Consider the following 18,188-nt stretch of genomic DNA (forward strand, 5'->3'; position numbering starts at 1 on the left):
AACCACATAATTATTTATTATTTTATTATTCAAAGTGTATCTTGTTCACATAGGCATTTTCACATCAAGCATTTCTATATACGCATATTCACATATTAGATTTTTATAATCATGTACATATAAACATCAAAACATAGCTTAAGTAGTATAACTTGAATAAAACATTGTAAAAAATATAACATAAAAAATAGAAAGGTTTTCGATCGAAAATTATGAGGTTGGATTATCGCAAGTCACCCTCAAATCTAATATAAAACAAATGAGTTGCACTCACCTTTGCCTCATTGAAGTCCTAAACGGTATCTTTTTATCATTCACTAAATCACTTCGGCAAATCCCTTTGATTGATACGCTTCTGATCCAAATCTACACGTAGATATATCCAATATCAATACCACTTAACATTAATGTATAACCAAATTAACATTTACAAAGACAAACTAAAACTCACTCTTTAAATTTCCAACGCAGTAGTATCGGTACCTCTCCTATAGTATCGATACCTCTCCTCTATGGTATCGATACCCCCATTAGTACCGATACCATTTTGGCATTCTGGAATCTCAAACTTAATAATAGTATCGATACTTTACTCTTGGCATTGATACCCCACTTCAGTATCGATACTAATTCAATTAGTACAGATATTGTTTATCGAATTCAACCTTTTTCATTCGATTTAACACTATAGTATCGATATTGTTCTTCCAGTACCGATGTCCTTTGCCCAGATTTCATTTAGTTCACTTCGAATTTTTCTCAAATTTGTCTAAACTTCATACTCTTAGCTCCATTCAACTCCTCAAACTCATTAACACTTATCCTAATCAACATATTTCCAATAATCATCTTATAACATCCAAATTTCCCTATGGAATTCTTAAAACTAAAAATCATGTCATTTATTCAAACATGTTCTAAATCCTTTCTAATCCTTGTAACTCTTTAATTAGACCCTTCACAAGTCAAATTTATCACTAGAAATCCAAAAACTAAATCATAGCAACAATTCCCTTAAAGACCCATTTTACATATTCATCATTAATTCACTCATCTTTTAGTTTTAATCCACCTAAAGTTTTCCTTAAGCTTATATATCACCTAATTCTTCAAAACCAAACCAAAATTTGAAGAACCAACCAACTTGAAAGTAACTCACTTTTGCAAAGGAGGCTCACGAGAAGAGAATGAAAAAACCAAGCTTCCCGATATATCTTTCTTATCCAATTACCCACATGTTAAATATCTCATTAAAAATGAATTTTAAATTCATTTCCAACCAAAAGTCCTCTTTTCCCTTTGAGTCCTCCATCTTTGCTAATAAGCCCTAAACAAAATTTTCCAAAATTAATCATTGAACTTTTCAACTTATTCGAATTTAACCACTAAATTTTAATTTCTTACATTTTTATCACTGACCCGATGTTTATGGTGTTACAAATCTCCCCTTAATAAAATTCATCCTCGAATTTTCATTGCACAAAGAGGTGGGGATATTGTCGCCTCATATCTTCTTCCCGCTCCCATGTAGCCTCTTCTACTTTATGATTTCTCTAGAGAACTTTAACTAACAGAATCGTCTTGTTCCTTAGATGCTTGATTTCATATACTAAAATATGTATTGGTTCTTCCTCGTAGGTCAGGTCAGATTGAACTTTTATTTCATCCGGTGTGATGATGTGTGCATGATCTGATCGATATCTCTGAAGCATAGACACGAGAAAGACATTGTGGATCTTTTCCATCTCTAATGGTAATGCTAACTGATACGCCACCGGTCTGACTCTTTTAACAATCTTATATGGGCCAATGAATCTAGGGCTAAGTTTTCTTTTCCGACCAAAACATAACACTTTCTTCCAAGGAGAGACTTTGAAAAATACTTTGTCTCCAACTTCAAACTCAATATCTTTCTTTTTAAATCAACATATGATTTTTGTCTATCGGCTGCCACTTTGAGATTATGTTGAATCACTTGAACTTTATTTTCTACCTCCTTAATCAAATCAGGACCAAGAACATCCTGATCCTTAAGCCCATACCAATTCAATGGTGTACGACACTCCAATTCTCTTCTTTCTTGATCCAATTGATTAAATTAGGCTTAGTTAACACTTTAAGCTCAACATTAAACAAAAAAAATTACAAACCCGATTTTCGGGGTTTTACATTATTTGTTTCATTCATTCATATTTTTTGTACTAGGTAATGTTAATATTTTCAAAAATGTCTATTGTCATGAAGACTCCAAGACTAATTTTGTATGCTCTATTAAGTCTATTTCAAAAACTCATTTCTTTTTCAAAGATTTCAAAATTATTGCTGGTGAATCGTTTTCAACCTCCATTAGTCTTATATAAAAAATATCTAATATATAAATTGTATATGAAGCCATCTGAAGTTCACTAACAAAAAGGAATAAATCAAAAAAGGGATATGTCGATATTACATGCATGGATCACATAACATACTTCCATTTATTCAAAGCATATATGGAATAGCATAATACACAAAAAGCTAAAGGGAACAAGAGATTCTTCAAACCAATGCTTTCAATACTTTGTACAAATTAGTATTTTCAAAATGCATTAACATACATAAATCTTCCCTTAACTACGTACATTGTCTGTACATAAAAGTCATAATAATACGGAAATCAAGTAAACAACCTGAGACGATTAGTAATCCTTTGTCGGCATATTGGACAGTTGGACACCTTTGACCCACATTCCCTGCAAGTCTGCAATAATAATAATAATAATAATAATAATAATCAATGAAACTGATGTGATTTAATTAATAAATCAACCAAAATTAAGGATTTAATGTAACTTACCATATGTCCACAGCCAAAGGCCAAGTCCTTGGCTTTGGTAAGGCAGATTGGGCATGCCTACAATTACATATGCCCCAACAGTTAAAAAGCATGCAATACCAAATCAATAAATGCATAATAATAATAATAATAATAATAATAATAATAATAAACCCTTAACATTTACTTAAATAATTATTCTAACCTATAATTTTTTAAGATTTTAATATTTCATTTGGGTAAAAAGGACACACTATATAGATGAAAATCATTAGTCATCAAACGTTAATACTTTAATTAGAGATTTTTGTCCCAAAATGAACTATTAGGATCAAAATGTTTCAAAAAGGAATAAAGACTAAAGTGATTATTTAGTTGAATGCATTGGGACTAAAATACTTAAAAAATAAAAGAACCAAAATGATTATTTTAACCCATAATTTTTAAATGATTATTTTAAATAATTATTTTAACCCATAATTTTTAAAGATTTTAATAATTCATTTTGGGTAAAAATGTCACCAAATAAACCGTTAGTCATCAAACGTTATTGCTCTAATTTGATATTTTTGTCCCAAAATGAACTATTAGGGCCAAAATACTTCAAAAAAGAATAAAGGCTAAAGTGACTATTAGTCAAATGCATCGGGACTAAAATTCTTTAAAAAAATAAAGCCAAAACGATTTTTAATAGAATGTTGAAAGCATATTTTTGGTATTATGCCATCAGTAAATTAGTGCAAGGTTTGAGCATACCTGAGTTTGCTCATCCAATGCAGGCGTGGATGAGACATTGGTTGCAACAGGCGCCTCTGGCCGAGCAGTTGGCCGATAGGAAACCGGAGGAGGACGTGGAATCACTTTCTTTGCTTTACCAGTTCGTTGTCTAATTTGTTAAACACGTTTAATAAGTTATCACAAATTACAAGGACTCAAACTACTGGTATAATAAAAGAAGCTTAGCACATAAAACTCACCCAAGAATACCAAGTTCCATCACTGCTTTGTATTGGAAAGGGATCTCCATGAGTGCAGCCAGAGCAAAAGCTGTTTCTTTCTCTTCCGAACTTGTATTCTTCGACATAATCTCAGTGAAGTTGACGAACTGCATGCATGTATAAACAAGAGAGAAACACTTACTGAAGTTTATGTTGTGTCAAATATTAATCTATATATTATAATCACGATTTTTGTATGTAAGAACTATGTACTGCAAAATAGATAATTGGTACCGATAAGTACAAAATAATAAAATAGATAAGCGAAGTATGTCATAAAAGATAAGAAACAAAACCTGGAAATTGTCGAAGCCGCGCGCAGGGATCTTATCATCAAATTTCTTCATATCATCCCAAGGTCCATCACCCACGCCAACGAGGATAATCGACAGTGGGTATGAGCTGAACAAAAAGTCCTGAAGTCAGCTCAATATGCTTAAAATAACCTACCATGACATCAATCAAAAGTCCTACAATTTGCACTGAACTAAGGTCCAACCTCGCATCAACAATTGAGTTGATTGTTTTCTCTTCCTGTGGACTCAGCTCTCCGTCACTCGTATTAACACTTCGTGTGACCTTCATGATCAACAACCAAAGGTAGATACATCAAGTGAATGAAAAAAAGAAAGCAAAAAAATGGTAGTTGCAAGGAGAAAAGCAGGCATGAGATATAGGACCTGCCCATCTGCAATGATAACCAACACATGGAATTGGCCGCCACTGTTTTCCACAATGTCGATGGCAGAATCAATTACTGGTGCGTATGAAGTTGGCCCTACGAGTATGGGACAACATATATTACTACTCAAAATTCTATCATAAGATATGACGCAAAATTAAGTGACCAATTATGTTTACATGTGTCATAGGTATTAAGGTATAGTTAAATTAAAGTATACAGAACATAGTTCGTATATATAATTTAACAAGGGGTAGAATTATAAGTACTTACAAAATTGATCTACTATTCAGTTTATATAAGGACTAGTGTTCTCCAAGAAATAGGTTAATTCATATTACTCTTATCCCGTCAGAAAGTTTTTATGATAAGAAAAAACTTATCTTATCGGAAGAACACCATCATAAAAATTAATTCATGTAGGTTTATGCATCTAATCTTTTATTCTTGATGATTTGACATGATTATGAAAAATGTAATATTATTGGAAAACCAAGTTATAGAAGGCAACCTGATAGTCTCAAGTTTGGAACAATCTTCTTGTAACAATCCAAGACTTCTTCGAAGCCATGGCAAGATGAGTGATCAGTGTGAAAGCTGAACACTTGTGAATCATGCGTGGTTGCTGACACAATTTCAACCAAAAACAACACTTGATAAATAAGATTTAAGAGGCAGGAAGAAACAATGCAGACGCAGATGTGATATACCATCGCCAAAGCCTAAGCAAGGTATCAGATTGTCGTCGTCGAACGGAGCCAGGGTCTTCCCGATTATGGAGATGGCTTTCTCGTATGGATTTGGTGTATCACCCAGTGCATGCAGACTCCGGCGATTGAACGATACTTGGCCTTCAATAAATCAAGTGTTGGCACATATCTCTATCATCAAATCCATGCCAAATTCAACCCAAATAAATGTTACCTGTCCATTCATTGCTTTTGGTGAAATCGATTCCAATTATGAGGTTAGATGATTCTAGTCCAGACTCTCTTAAAGCTGCTGTAACCTGGAAAAGAGGAGCAGCTTCTTCAATTCACTCAGAAACAGGGATGGATGAGAATCGTTGTACGAAACTCCAAATGTTTTTAAAGTTTTATAAATTCATATTTTAATATAAAATTATACACCATCCATATATATAAAAAGATATATAATGTTGGTGTATGAAATACAAAACTAATCGAATTTAAGTATTAGTATCATTAATTAGGTTATATTATTCCATGGATTCTTATGCTCTAAGATTATATGTAAACTAATGGAGGGATAGACGGACGGATGGAGGTGATTTATTTTTAAAAATTTTAAATTTTTATATAGTTTAGTTATTGTTTTATATTATCTATTAAAATTTTGTTTTCACCCTTCTAGGATTTTTTAAGTATGCATCCTTTAAGATTTTATAACGTCCCTTAATATAAAATCTTATGTTCGGCGCTAGTGATACTATTAAGAGTAGATTACTCTCTGTTACTAAGCAATTTAGCCTTTGTATTTTTTAATTTGAAAATAAATAAGTAGATTTATAAATAACACTAGAGTTGAACATTAAATAATACCGACTTATAATTAGGGAAAAGAATGACCATCCACTAAAACCATCAAAATAAACTATAAGAATAAAATAAAATTTGTCAATATTTGCTCTCTCCTTTTTCTAAGAAAAATAACAACTTACTAATAGCAACTCCACAAAAATACCTCATAATTTTTAATTATTTATTTTAATATATATTATTTTAACTATATTTAAACTTTTCATCAAGTAGGAATATATGATAAATTTCATTTTTTTAAACTATATTATTCTCTCATATGTATTATCATATTTTTATTAATTATTTTTCGTCAACACATGTTGCATGTATACATATAAATTTCTTTTTATTATTTAAAAATTACATTTTTTTACAAAGTAACTTAAATATATAAATATAAAATATTTGAAAATTAAATAATTACAAATCAAAATTTGAGAAATTGATGTAGATCAAAACATAAAGTGAACATTTCATTTTTATAAAAATCAAACTTGTCTACGCCACAATTATTTATTTCTTTTTCTCACAATCGGTATCCTTGAATTTTTTTTTTGTAATGATGCTCATAAAATTTAATAATAAAAAATAATATTACATTATAATAAAGTAAACAAATATAATATCATAATATTATATAATCTTATTATCGATTAAAATGACTTATCATTCTCTCGTGTGTCATTATCATTAGAATATAATTCAATATTTAAATTGATAACATTTTTTTATCTTAATCGATACTTCTTAACATTTTACTTTTTATTTATGCATATAAAAATCTTAAATTGATTTTTAATATATTATGAAGTAATTTTAAAACTTTATTTACGTGTAAACACGTTTAATTATTATATTAAAAATTTTAAATAAATTTTACATCTCACACGTGAAAATATCTGCACATTATGGCCGGTCCTGGCAGCCTGCTCCTGTACCTTGGAAAGTTTATTTGAAACTTAAGCAAATGCTATAAATTAAAAATCAGTCAAAAGTACTAACTTTTAGTAATTAAGGTAATCTCAAATGGCATCTACACATAAAATTCTTTTAGTAGTTATTAATATATGAAATTCTATCAGAATTTTTAGTATAGAAATACAGTTAAATATTTGAAGTTTTGATATATATATATATATATATATATATATATATATATATATAGTATAGAATTTATATTTTTTATGCATTGTTAGTTTATACATTTGTGTAGCTATAAGTAATTACAGCTAAAAAAAATTATTCACATTTTTTAAAGCAATTTTATTTACAGAGTCAAATAATATTAAATCTAATTGTTTTATAATATTTTAGGCACAATATAGAAAACTACTCTTAATGTTTAATTAAATAATTATTTTAGCTCCTATTTGTTTGAAGTATTTTAATTTTAAAATTTCATTTTTAAGGTAAAATAAAGTGTTTATCATTGGACTAAATAGTCATTTTATTTTTTTCCTCGAGCATTTTAATCTCAATATTTAATTTTAGGGCAAAAGACTCTTATTTTAGAGTATTAATCGTTTATCCACTAACTATTTTTATCTATTTTAAAACTTTTTACTTCAAAATAAAATGTTAAAATCAAAATACTCTAAAAAATAAAGGCTACAATACTTACATAATCAAAAGTTAGAAATAATTTTTTATTTAAATATAGCATACGTTCAAGGTGTGATTTATGTGTACATTACTTCAATGCTGGAGTCACAATTTGGTGAAGATATACATGTGTTCATGCTGAAATTTGAATTTTCTTTAATTAGTTATTTATTTTATTAATAATGTTCTCCCTGAAATTTTTATGCCCACATTAAAATATTAACTTTAATCAATTAGTTATTTATTTTACGGGTAATACCTACTCTAAAATTTATTTGTACCAATTGTATTTAAAAATTTTATGTTGTTAAATATTTATGACTACCCTAAAAGGATTTTTAGATTCACCATTGCATTAGATAATGAAGTATGTTTTAAACAAATGGGACGCAAAGTTGAAGAAACCCAACAAGTCATGCTGAGTAGCAGCTTCATCTGTAACACCCCAATTTAGGGGTTAAAATTTAAGAAATTATAAAGTGGTGAATTTAATTGGTATTTTTGGAAGAAATTGAGGATTAAATTGTAAAGTTTTAAAGTTGGCATGCAGTTTTATAAAGTGCAGGAAATTCAGTGGCTAAACCTATGATTTAACCATTTCTTATATATGATGAATTATAAGCTCTTCCCCGTGCAGAGGTTTCATATTTTCCAGATTTCTCTTCTCCAACAACCCTCCTTCCAACTCCGATCTACTCGCCGTCTGACCTCCGATCGACGAGCCGAAACCACCATCGTGTTCGTTGTCAACCAAGGAACAAAACCCCTCAAGCCTTTCGTCGTGAATCGTCGCCGTTCGTCTTTAATTTCAGTCGGAAGTATCGTCGGTAATAACTCGATTTTAGTTGGTTTTTCATCGATTCACGGCGATCGGGTCATCCGTTTACGACACCTCCCGCACCATCGTGTTCCTTGCATCGTTCCGAGTCCGCCGGTGTCATCCTTGGTCTCCGTCGACGGCGGCGCGTGAGGAGGTGAAGCGATCAAAGTTTCTGATTCGTTGAAATCGAGCTCTCCGCCGTTCAAAATTGTGAACTGAGCTTTGTAAGTATCTCGGAATCGCTCAAAATAATTTTTAAGAATTTTTCCTTGATTTTTAGGCAGCCGGAAGGGGTCCACGTGACCCCACGCGCCGCCACTGCGCGTGGGGATGGTCCAAATGACCGGTTTTGGAGCAGAGTTGACCGGTCACAACCCGACCCGACCCGTTGACCGTTGACCCGACACGTTGACCGTTGACCGGCGTTGACCACTATTGACCAAAACTTTGACTGGCTTTGACCGGGCATTAAACGACCTTTAACTTTGACCGAGTATACCTGTCCTGACATTTTTTCGACGTTCCAAATCCGATTCTGCTGTCCGTTTTTTGAAATTCGAACCAGAAGACCTCGAAATTGCCGGTCAAACCCTTTGACTTTGATTTTGACCGAAAATTCCAAATTTCTGAAAAGTCATATTTTATGCTTTCGACGTCCTGAATCCGAATCCGAAGTCCGTTTCACCAAATTCGAACCCGGTAAGTTGTTTTTCACTGATTTATCACCCGATTCGATCCGTTTATCGTAATTAAGCTCCGTTTTTTATATAATTTATGTTGATATGTATCTGAGGAATTATTGGAAGTTGAATTGAAGATCAAAGGCATTCGAATGGAATTTTTATGGTCGATCAATATTGTACGAAAATCGAGGTAATACTTTACTACCTCTTTATGCTTTATGGAACATGTGAATATTGGTAAATGCATGATTAAGATAATGTTGGTCTCATTTGTGTAGTCAATTAGTTTCTACACTCAATCTGAATACGGTAAAAGGGTTCAGTAATTGATTATGGTTTATATGATTTTTATAAGAAATTGAGGGATTGTTAGAATTAAATTACAAGTTCTGTGCTTAGTGATAAAGAAATCAACATAGATTTGTAACTTATAGTTTATTTCATCAAATGGTTAAATGTTAAAAGTACTTGGATGGGAAATTATGATAATACTCTGATAGGGTAAAATTACGAAAATACCCTTAAGTTGTAAGATGTCAAGAATTGTCCCTGGAAATTGATTAATAACTCTGGAAGGATATATTGATATGATAAAACTACAGATGTGCTTAAGAAATGCTAGATTTTTCTTACGAAATACGGATAACCAGTTTTTAACCCCTAGAGGGTTCGTGCAAGATATTAGAATTCTATTAAGGAATTGTTTCAAGATAAGAGAATGTTCTAGAAAGCAATTGATCATAGGATCTCTAAATTATAATTATTTTCGTTAAGAGCTAATATTGAAATTATCTGGTTAAGAAATTACAAAAATGCCCTTGAGAGATAAAATAGTCTGAATTGACCCTGAATGAGAGAGTATTTTGAGGATTTGTACTTAACTTGATTAAGTACGAATTTAATTGTTAAGATCATGTCTTTGTGCAGGAAAATTTATAATATTCCGTTTGTAAAATCTGAGAAGACACTTGACTCGAAAATATTCGAATAAGGAGTAAATACTTGAAGAGTAATTTATCGGAGGTATTCAGTTGTCAGAATTGTTCGAAAGGACTGAAGTAAATGATAAGATTGAATTAAATAATAAGATCGGATGAAAGGAAATGATTGAAATATTCTAGAATTATAAAATGACCAAAATACCCTTGGAATGAAAATGACTCAAGAATGTCACCAAGCTCAGGAATGAATGGATATACTCAAGCTTTGAAATGAATAGAAAAATGTTGAGCACCAAAATGACCAAAATGCCCTTATGACCTAGAATAAGTAAATGTCTTGGATTAATTAAGAAATCCAAATAAACATGGATGTTGTGCTACCAGTAAAAGTTGTGGAACGCAACTTAAGTGATCAACCAACGTTAGTGCTATATCATTACCTGAATGATATAAGTATCACTTGAATATTTGTTCATCTTCTCAAATTTGGATCGATGATAATTCTGGAAGTACTTGGCTCAGCTCAACTCTAGAGCGCATACAGTACTAATAAGTGGGTATTCGTGAGTCAAATCAACCACGAATACCAGAATGACTTTATTATATGAATAAATTGAACTGAAATGAAGTACAACGTGTATTTGAAATTCAGAAACGTCTGAATTATTCTAGAAAACTTTAAAGTAATCGGGATAGACTTGCTTACTAAACGAACTAAGTAACATCAATGACTAAGGATTAAATAGGTGATTTGATGAGTTTGGAAACACTGTTGAACTTACATGATGAATTGTCCTTATGGGTTATAAGCCATGGATCAAGTACGTCCGTATTTCCTGATATTGTTGAAACGTGGAAATGAAATAAAGACCATTGGAAGACTTATTCAGTGATGATTATGGGGATGATCTATGGATTTGCATTATGGTATTAAAGAGTGAATACACTGGAAGGATAATGAATTGACTTGTTGACATGTATCAGTTTGGGAGTTGTGTAACTCGAGTTGTTTGATAATATGATCGATAGTCATATATTGTAAATGACTTGAATATTCGATTCTATATTTTCATCTAAAATCACTTCGATCATGTTGGAAAACGCAAGTAACGCAGAAGGAAAAGATTCTGAATACCTCATTTGGTTCAATTGGGCTGAAAACCTATGAATTCAAAGTATATTCCTGAATACCCCTGATTGGTTGGGTAATGGAATCACTCGCAGTAAATCTAAATTTAGAATTATTCTGTATAAAGGTTCCTGGACGTTTTCCTGATGCACATAGAAACTTAGTGGAATTCTAAAGTATCAATCTGAAATGTCTGATTAGATCGGTTAGAAATCGATTATCTTCAATAAGATCTTATTACTGGAATCCGATTAAATTGCACAAGTTCATGTTATCCCTATTGATAACTACAAAATGCATCTGAAAAATAATTGGATTCTCTAGTGTGTTCCTTGTATTTTGAAAAATTGTTTTATTGTTTTAACATGTGGTACACTGAAATCTATGGTTACTGTTTTATGGATGCACCGACTTAACGGTGATGGCTTATGGATTTGTATCATTGTATAAACTGTATCTTGGAGATACAGATTTGTAAAGTACAGCTCTGATCAAGCTGGAAAATTTTTATGGACCTAATGTGACTCTTAGCTAGGCTCTACGGCCCTGAGATCATTCTCGAGTAGGCCCTACGGCCCTAAGATGTGTTCTTAGGTAGGCCCCACAGCTCCAAAATCTATCTTGGGTAGGCTCTCAAGCCCTAAGATGTTCGCTTAAGTTAACTCTTTGTAAGATGATTTTAAAATACGAGTTTAAAAAGCTCCACTACAGTATGGTTTATGGAATTTTACTGAACTATCATTTGATTAGTGTACCTACTATGGTTTTATCGTATTGATGGAACACACTAGGCACCCTATTCAACCTCATGAAAAAGTGATAGTATGAAAGGTTTCTTATGAACTGAGATTCATGGATTCTACTCGATGAACTTCTAAGGGAACCCCAAATTATTCTGCCCACTGGTATACGTATGATTCAATAAGGAAATTATGGTTTTCCAATTATCTGCATGTCATGTAGCATCATATGGTAGTTCTGTATTACTAAGCTTTTCGAAGCTCACTCTATTACTCATCATTGCAGGTTAAAAGAATTGTACTAGTATCACTATCAACATCAGTAAGGGAGTTTTCCGGTGTTGCTTGCAGAGTATGGTACATGTGATTAGGGGGCATGTAGATTGTATTTTTGTTTTATATCTGAATTTGAAAAAAACCTACCTTATTTCTGAATAATAATAAATCATTTTATGTTTTATATGTTTTAAGAAAAGTTTTAAATTTTTCGCTATTTTTACGGTGGGTCGCTCCGGTGGCCCTAATGTGACACTCCAGATCGGATCGGGCTATCCGCATCGGTCTGAGGGGGTTACATCATCAGTCTGATGGCTAGTCCATTTCAATTAATTGTATATGTACGAATCAAGTTTGAATGAACTATTATTTTTATTAATTTAATTAAATAATAAAAAAATATTTAGATTTAATTAGAACATTTTAATTAAGGATTTTTTACCGAAAAATCACCCCGACATAAAATAATTACACACCTTTTCTACAAATTTTAGCGATTCAGCACCCTTTCTAACAAGGCGTAGATAACGATCCGAGTCTTAACCGAGCTGGCGCCGCGTAAGGATAGGTGCGGATGGTCATCTGTGTCTTATCCTAGCTGGCACAATGTAAGGACAAGCACGGATTCCTTGACATTTTAAAAATTAAAAAAAATAAAACTATAGGGACTAACATCATAATTTAATACATATTAGTTTCATGAGTTCAAGAGTTTAATGGGGTTAGCTTATATAGGCATATTAAAGTGTTTAGATTATGTTTCTTGACAATGTAGGTAAAAGCTAAAATAAATGTGTATTTCTTGATAATATGTTTATGTTATGTTTCCATGAGTTGACTTCAATCGTTTTCATTACATTTTTATTTTAATTATATACATATAAATGTAATAAGAAATTGATAAATTATTATTTGTTTAATTTTTAAGTTATCTTATATCAATTCAAAAAAGAAAAGTGAAAAATAATTGGGGTATGATCTCTTCTTTCAAATGCAAAACATGAACAAATTATCATCAAGATGTTTTCATGCTAACATGAACTGGTGGGGATGACTTGGATGCACAGCACATGCACATGGGGTGTAATTTTTAATTTATATGTAGTGGGGTTAATTTGTTTTCCTTTTTTCCTTTTATAATTTATTATTTGTTAGCTAAATAAATATATTAATAGTGTGGGGGAAAAGAGTATACGGTGGGGTAGGGGAGCTTATACACTGTATAAAAAAGAATAAAAGCCAATTGGTTGTTTGTATGATTGTATGAGATAGTGGAATCGAATTTTCTTTATAATATTACTGATTTATGTAAAGGAGGAAAGGAAGTGAGTGATGTATCTTTCTTTCTGTTATAATTGCTGCAAGTGAGGCTTTTACTGATTTGTTTTCGACTGAAAAAGAAATTAAAATAATCTATGAGAACTGGAATACCATTTGCCAAAATATGTATTGCTATAAAAGCTACTAATTATTTTCTTTGTTTTGCTAGAGCTTTTTCTATTGCCACAATGTAATGGCTTATGTCATCCTTTCATTCAACAAATTAAAGCTTCGGAAAACAACTTTCACAAACATTTTCTATTTTCCCTTTAGCTAATCGTAATTTTATTACCCAATGAAGGCATGCTACAATAGAGACAATTTCTTTTTAAATTTTTTAAACTTAAATTATATTTGATTTTCATCAATTATATGTAATGAAAACAATGGAAGTCAAATTATGGTTACATAACCTAAATACATTGTTAAAAAATACACATTTTAATTTTTATCTCCCATTTTCAAGAAACATAATCAAAACACTGCAATATGTTTATATAAGCTAACATTATTAAACTCTTCAACTCATGAAACTAATAAGTATTAAATTACGATGTTAGTCCTTATAATTTTATTTTTTTAATTTTTAAAATGATAAGGAGTGGATGACTTACATGATGTTAGTTCAGATAAGACGCGGATGATCATCCACGCCTTTCATGACTTGATGTCAGTCGGACGAAACCATGCGTCATCTGCGTTTTGTCAGAGAATGTGCTAGATAGAAAAAATTTGAAGAAAATGTTTCTGATAGATAATTATTTTCTATCATGGTGAATTTTCTGTAAAAAAATCCTTTAATTAAATATATTTTTAAAATTAAAATGATCTAAATTAACAAAATATGTTTTCATCTTATCCGGCGGTCAATCTCTGTCCATAGAAATCTTATCCAACTTTGTTAAAGGCGTTAAAGAAAACGCGTTGATGAGGTGAGAAAACGCGTTGAGAAACGCGTTCTTCTGTCCCTATACGTGCACCCTCTTCACTCTTGTTACAGTATTAAATTTTTTATAACTGAATAGAACTATTTAAATTTAATTATAAATATATATAATATTATCATTAATTCATTATATTTACACTAATTTAAGAAATTTTTTATAACTATATATCTTATATATTTTTCATAAAGTTTAAATTATTCAAGTTCTATTTATAACTCGATTCAAATTTAAAAATTTTAAGTTAAATTTATAAAATTATAAGTCAAATCAATTCAAATATAAATTTTTCGAGTTAAATTAAATCAAAATATTATTTTTCTAAATTAAATCGAATTTTACTTACTATTAAACTTCATACATCAAATTTCAAGTAATACAAATATTACTCGGTAATATTTTTTTATATTTAAACTTCATATAGTATCCAACAAATATTATTTTTTTACATATAGTATCTAACAAATGTTATTTTTTAATATCTACATCAAGAATGAATAAAAAATATTTTATATTTAAAAATATATTTCTAAAATTTGTTTCCATAAATTACCAATGTAATAAGGAAAATATATATAATTTGGTTAGTGTTATGTTCCATTCTTAAATTAAATTTTTTAATAAACTTTAAGTTTGATATTAATCTTATTTTTTTTAAATCAATTATTAATATTTGATCTATTAATCGATTAATTTAAATCGAGTACCGTAGAAACGAAGATAACTCTCATAATCTAATTTGCTCCATTCACAAATATCAGAATTCAAACATTTTTACCTTACATAAAAAATCTAGTGTCTCATCTTACTAGACTAACTGATTATTGGTTAATCTTAACCGTATTTAAAAGGAAGAAAAAAAAATTATTTCTAGTTGATTTAGAACTCATTAATTATTTTATTTTCATATCATACAAAATATAAAAGTTATAAATTTTTATACAATATTATCTCAAATAACACCTTTTTCTTCATTGCTTATGATGTCAAAAGCATCTATTATTTTTCATATTGGAAATGTGCAATTTTATTCTTCATCGTATCCTTTATTATTTGTTTGTCAAAACTATTTTTAAGTCTAAATAATAATATTGTTTAACAAAGATAAAAAAATTAATTTAAAAACACTTCTCAACCTAATAATAATAAATGCATAAAACACTGCTACCAAATAAATATACCTGAAAACAGTAGAGATTCAATATTTGAACTTTTGAAAATTCAAATTTCAGATAAACAAACACTTTGGACTATTAATAAATTACTTTTAATCTATTTGGGCACATCTATATTATAATATAATACACCCACAACTTGGGTAATTTAGAAAAGTTACATGAAAATATTTAAAAATTGGTACCCTCTACTTTTTAAATAATAATATATTTTAATATTATTATTATTATTTAATTTTATTGATTGATTACCTCTTAGCACAGTTTTAAAATTTTCTAATAGTTTTTAGATTTAGGAAGTTATCTCAAAAATAAAATAAGATAATTTTAGTTGAGCGTTGAAGATTGAAGGCAGGTTAACCCCCGACACACTTTATCCCTCCAAATTTTGTCCTAATAGTTTCTGTGTGTCGTAATGAAATTTTGTAACATCTCTCTTATAGCTTTTCTGCGAATATTTTTTTTTGTTAAAACTTTAAGTAGGGTACAAGCATTAATTATATAGAAAGATGAAAAGTATCTTAATGATTTGTATTATTATAATTATTGTTTTTTTTTTTAAAAAAATAGAAGATATTTTAGAGAGCTATGACTGGCAGATGTGATAGACCAACAACGGCAACAAGCCACTAGACAAGTTGACTTAAACTAAGCTTAAAATTTTCTTTTAAAAACCTAAAAATCAAAGAAATAAAAAGTTTTACTAATACACATTAATCAATCAATTAATTGAATTTAAGACAATAATATATTTTAATCATAAAAATAGATGAGTGATTTGGGTAAGGGTTAAAGCAAAGAAGAAGAAGAAGAATGGCGAAAAAGAAATAGGAGGAGAACCTGGGGAAAAGTTGAGAAGTTATCAGAGATGAATCCGTACTTGTCCTTTGTAGATTGGTTATGAGAGCTTGAACCTCCTTGAGACATAGCGGAGTAATCGGCTGAGCTTGTTTTATGGAATGAACCTGCACCCACCTGCTTCCTCTTCTGATTGGAACTTGTTACCCATCTACTCTCATCTTCTTCTTCTTCAAGAATAGGAGCTTTAAGCAATGATTTGGTTTCCACGGGATCTTTTAATATAGGGGAAACCCTACCTCATTTTAATCTTGTTTTCTGTCAATCCCCAATAGCATCTTTGACTTGACTTGTTTAAGGGTAAAGTATCTAAGTTTAAAGGTCCCTTCTAAATTTGATATGATTTAAATAAAACATTTTACCCCTAAAATATTGATTTAGACCAAAACAATAGGTCTGTTATAAAATATGAGTCATACTTGAGTTCTTATTTTCTATATATTATATTATTTTTATATATTATATAGTTCATATCATATAGAAATTAAATTTATAATAATATATAATACTATAATGTAAATATTTAAAAAAACTATTAACTTATTATCGTATATGAGAGTAGAAAAATATATTTAATAATAAAAATAAGGTTATGTCGACATCGTTTTTCGCCAGGACAGGGAAAGATCGATACCAACTCGATGGTTTTCTCTTTGAAAAGATTTTCGAAATGTGAGGAGTCGTCACCAATCATTTAAGGTGCGATTGGGACACCATAAAAATCGGGTGATTTTAATAAAATATTTTATTTTTATCAAAGTACCAAGTTTTAAGGTCTGCGAAAATCCAGAAATCGGGTTCGGAAGTCAGTTACGCGTGGGAAAGGATTATCACCCCCACAAGCGCCCAAAAATTGGTACCTAGTTGATTACCCTATATTTAAAATCGAAAATTTTGGGTTCAATATTTATTTAATTTGAAAATCATTATGGATGTAAAGTTGAAAAGGGTATTCGTTTATCAAGACCGATAGCATTTGCTCCCAATCGTAAATGTAAGATATCAACTATTGTGTCTAATAAACTAATATTGCCTCGTTTTTAGAAAATATGATGTGATCTTTGAAAAGGATGTCGACCTATTTCGGGAATCACTAATAATCACCCCGGAGCATGATGGCGAGAGATATATTATTAATTCCTAAATAAGTGAACAGTGCCTTAGAGTTAAAAAATAAAATGCAATCAAACAAAATTTATTTATCATAATTAAACTAAAAGTAAATTAAGGTTATTTCTGGCTTAAAGTGTCAACTTATAAAAATTAAAAATTAAAGGACCTAAAGATTCAAACATATAAGTGTAGGTTCTAATATTAACCTTATTTTAATTTTAAACAGACTATTGAATCAAATAACCGAGGTGGTCCCTTGAGTATTTACGCGAGGGCCGACTCGGATTATTCCCTAAATTAGGGGGACTATATTAAAATCTATCTAAAAGTGGAGGCTCTATATATCCTATTTAATAATGTCAATGTTAAATCTCTAATTAAGTGCGGGGACTAAATAGTCAGAAGATTTAAAAAAAACTACGATTATAAGACCTAAATAGGAAATTCTAAAACTTACGGATTTAAGTCTATAAATCTTAAAGTTTAAAGGATTAATCTACAACTCTAAGCCCTAATACTTTTTAAAACAAAGGAATTATGCTAAGGTAATT

The 18,188-nt window shown here is 30.2% G+C and overlaps 1 protein-coding gene across 1 annotated transcript; it reads right to left on the reverse strand.

Moving 5' to 3' along the window:
• Positions 1-2,534: 2,534 nt before the first annotated feature.
• LOC120174108 (E3 ubiquitin-protein ligase RGLG4-like) lies at positions 2,535-16,753 on the reverse strand. The gene is made up of 11 exons (XM_039181078.1): positions 16,507-16,753; positions 5,420-5,504; positions 5,206-5,346; positions 5,007-5,120; positions 4,494-4,591; positions 4,313-4,392; positions 4,110-4,215; positions 3,793-3,920; positions 3,572-3,701; positions 2,837-2,893; positions 2,535-2,740 (listed from the first exon to the last, which is right to left on the reverse strand). Exons 1-11 carry the CDS (start codon positions 16,591-16,593, stop codon positions 2,657-2,659), a joined length of 1,110 nt encoding a protein of 369 aa, XP_039037009.1. The 5' UTR covers positions 16,594-16,753; the 3' UTR covers positions 2,535-2,656.
• Positions 16,754-18,188: the final 1,435 nt, after the last annotated feature.

The sequence above is a fragment of the Hibiscus syriacus genome, unplaced genomic scaffold (assembly GCF_006381635.1).
Source record: "Hibiscus syriacus cultivar Baekdansim isolate YM2019G1 unplaced genomic scaffold, ASM638163v2 tig00112000_pilon, whole genome shotgun sequence".
In the NCBI taxonomy this organism is placed as follows: domain Eukaryota; kingdom Viridiplantae; phylum Streptophyta; class Magnoliopsida; order Malvales; family Malvaceae; genus Hibiscus; species Hibiscus syriacus.

Coding starts and splice junctions, on each gene's coding strand:
- LOC120174108 (XM_039181078.1), bottom strand. CDS start 16,593: ATGTCTCAAGGAGGTTCAAGCTCTCATAACCAATCTACAAAGGACAAG. Junction 4,393..4,493: donor TTATCATTGCAGATGGGCAG/GTCCTATATCTC, acceptor TTGATCATGAAG/GTCACACGAAGTGTTAATAC. Junction 3,702..3,792: donor ATGGAACTTGGTATTCTTGG/GTGAGTTTTATG, acceptor TTAACAAATTAG/ACAACGAACTGGTAAAGCAA.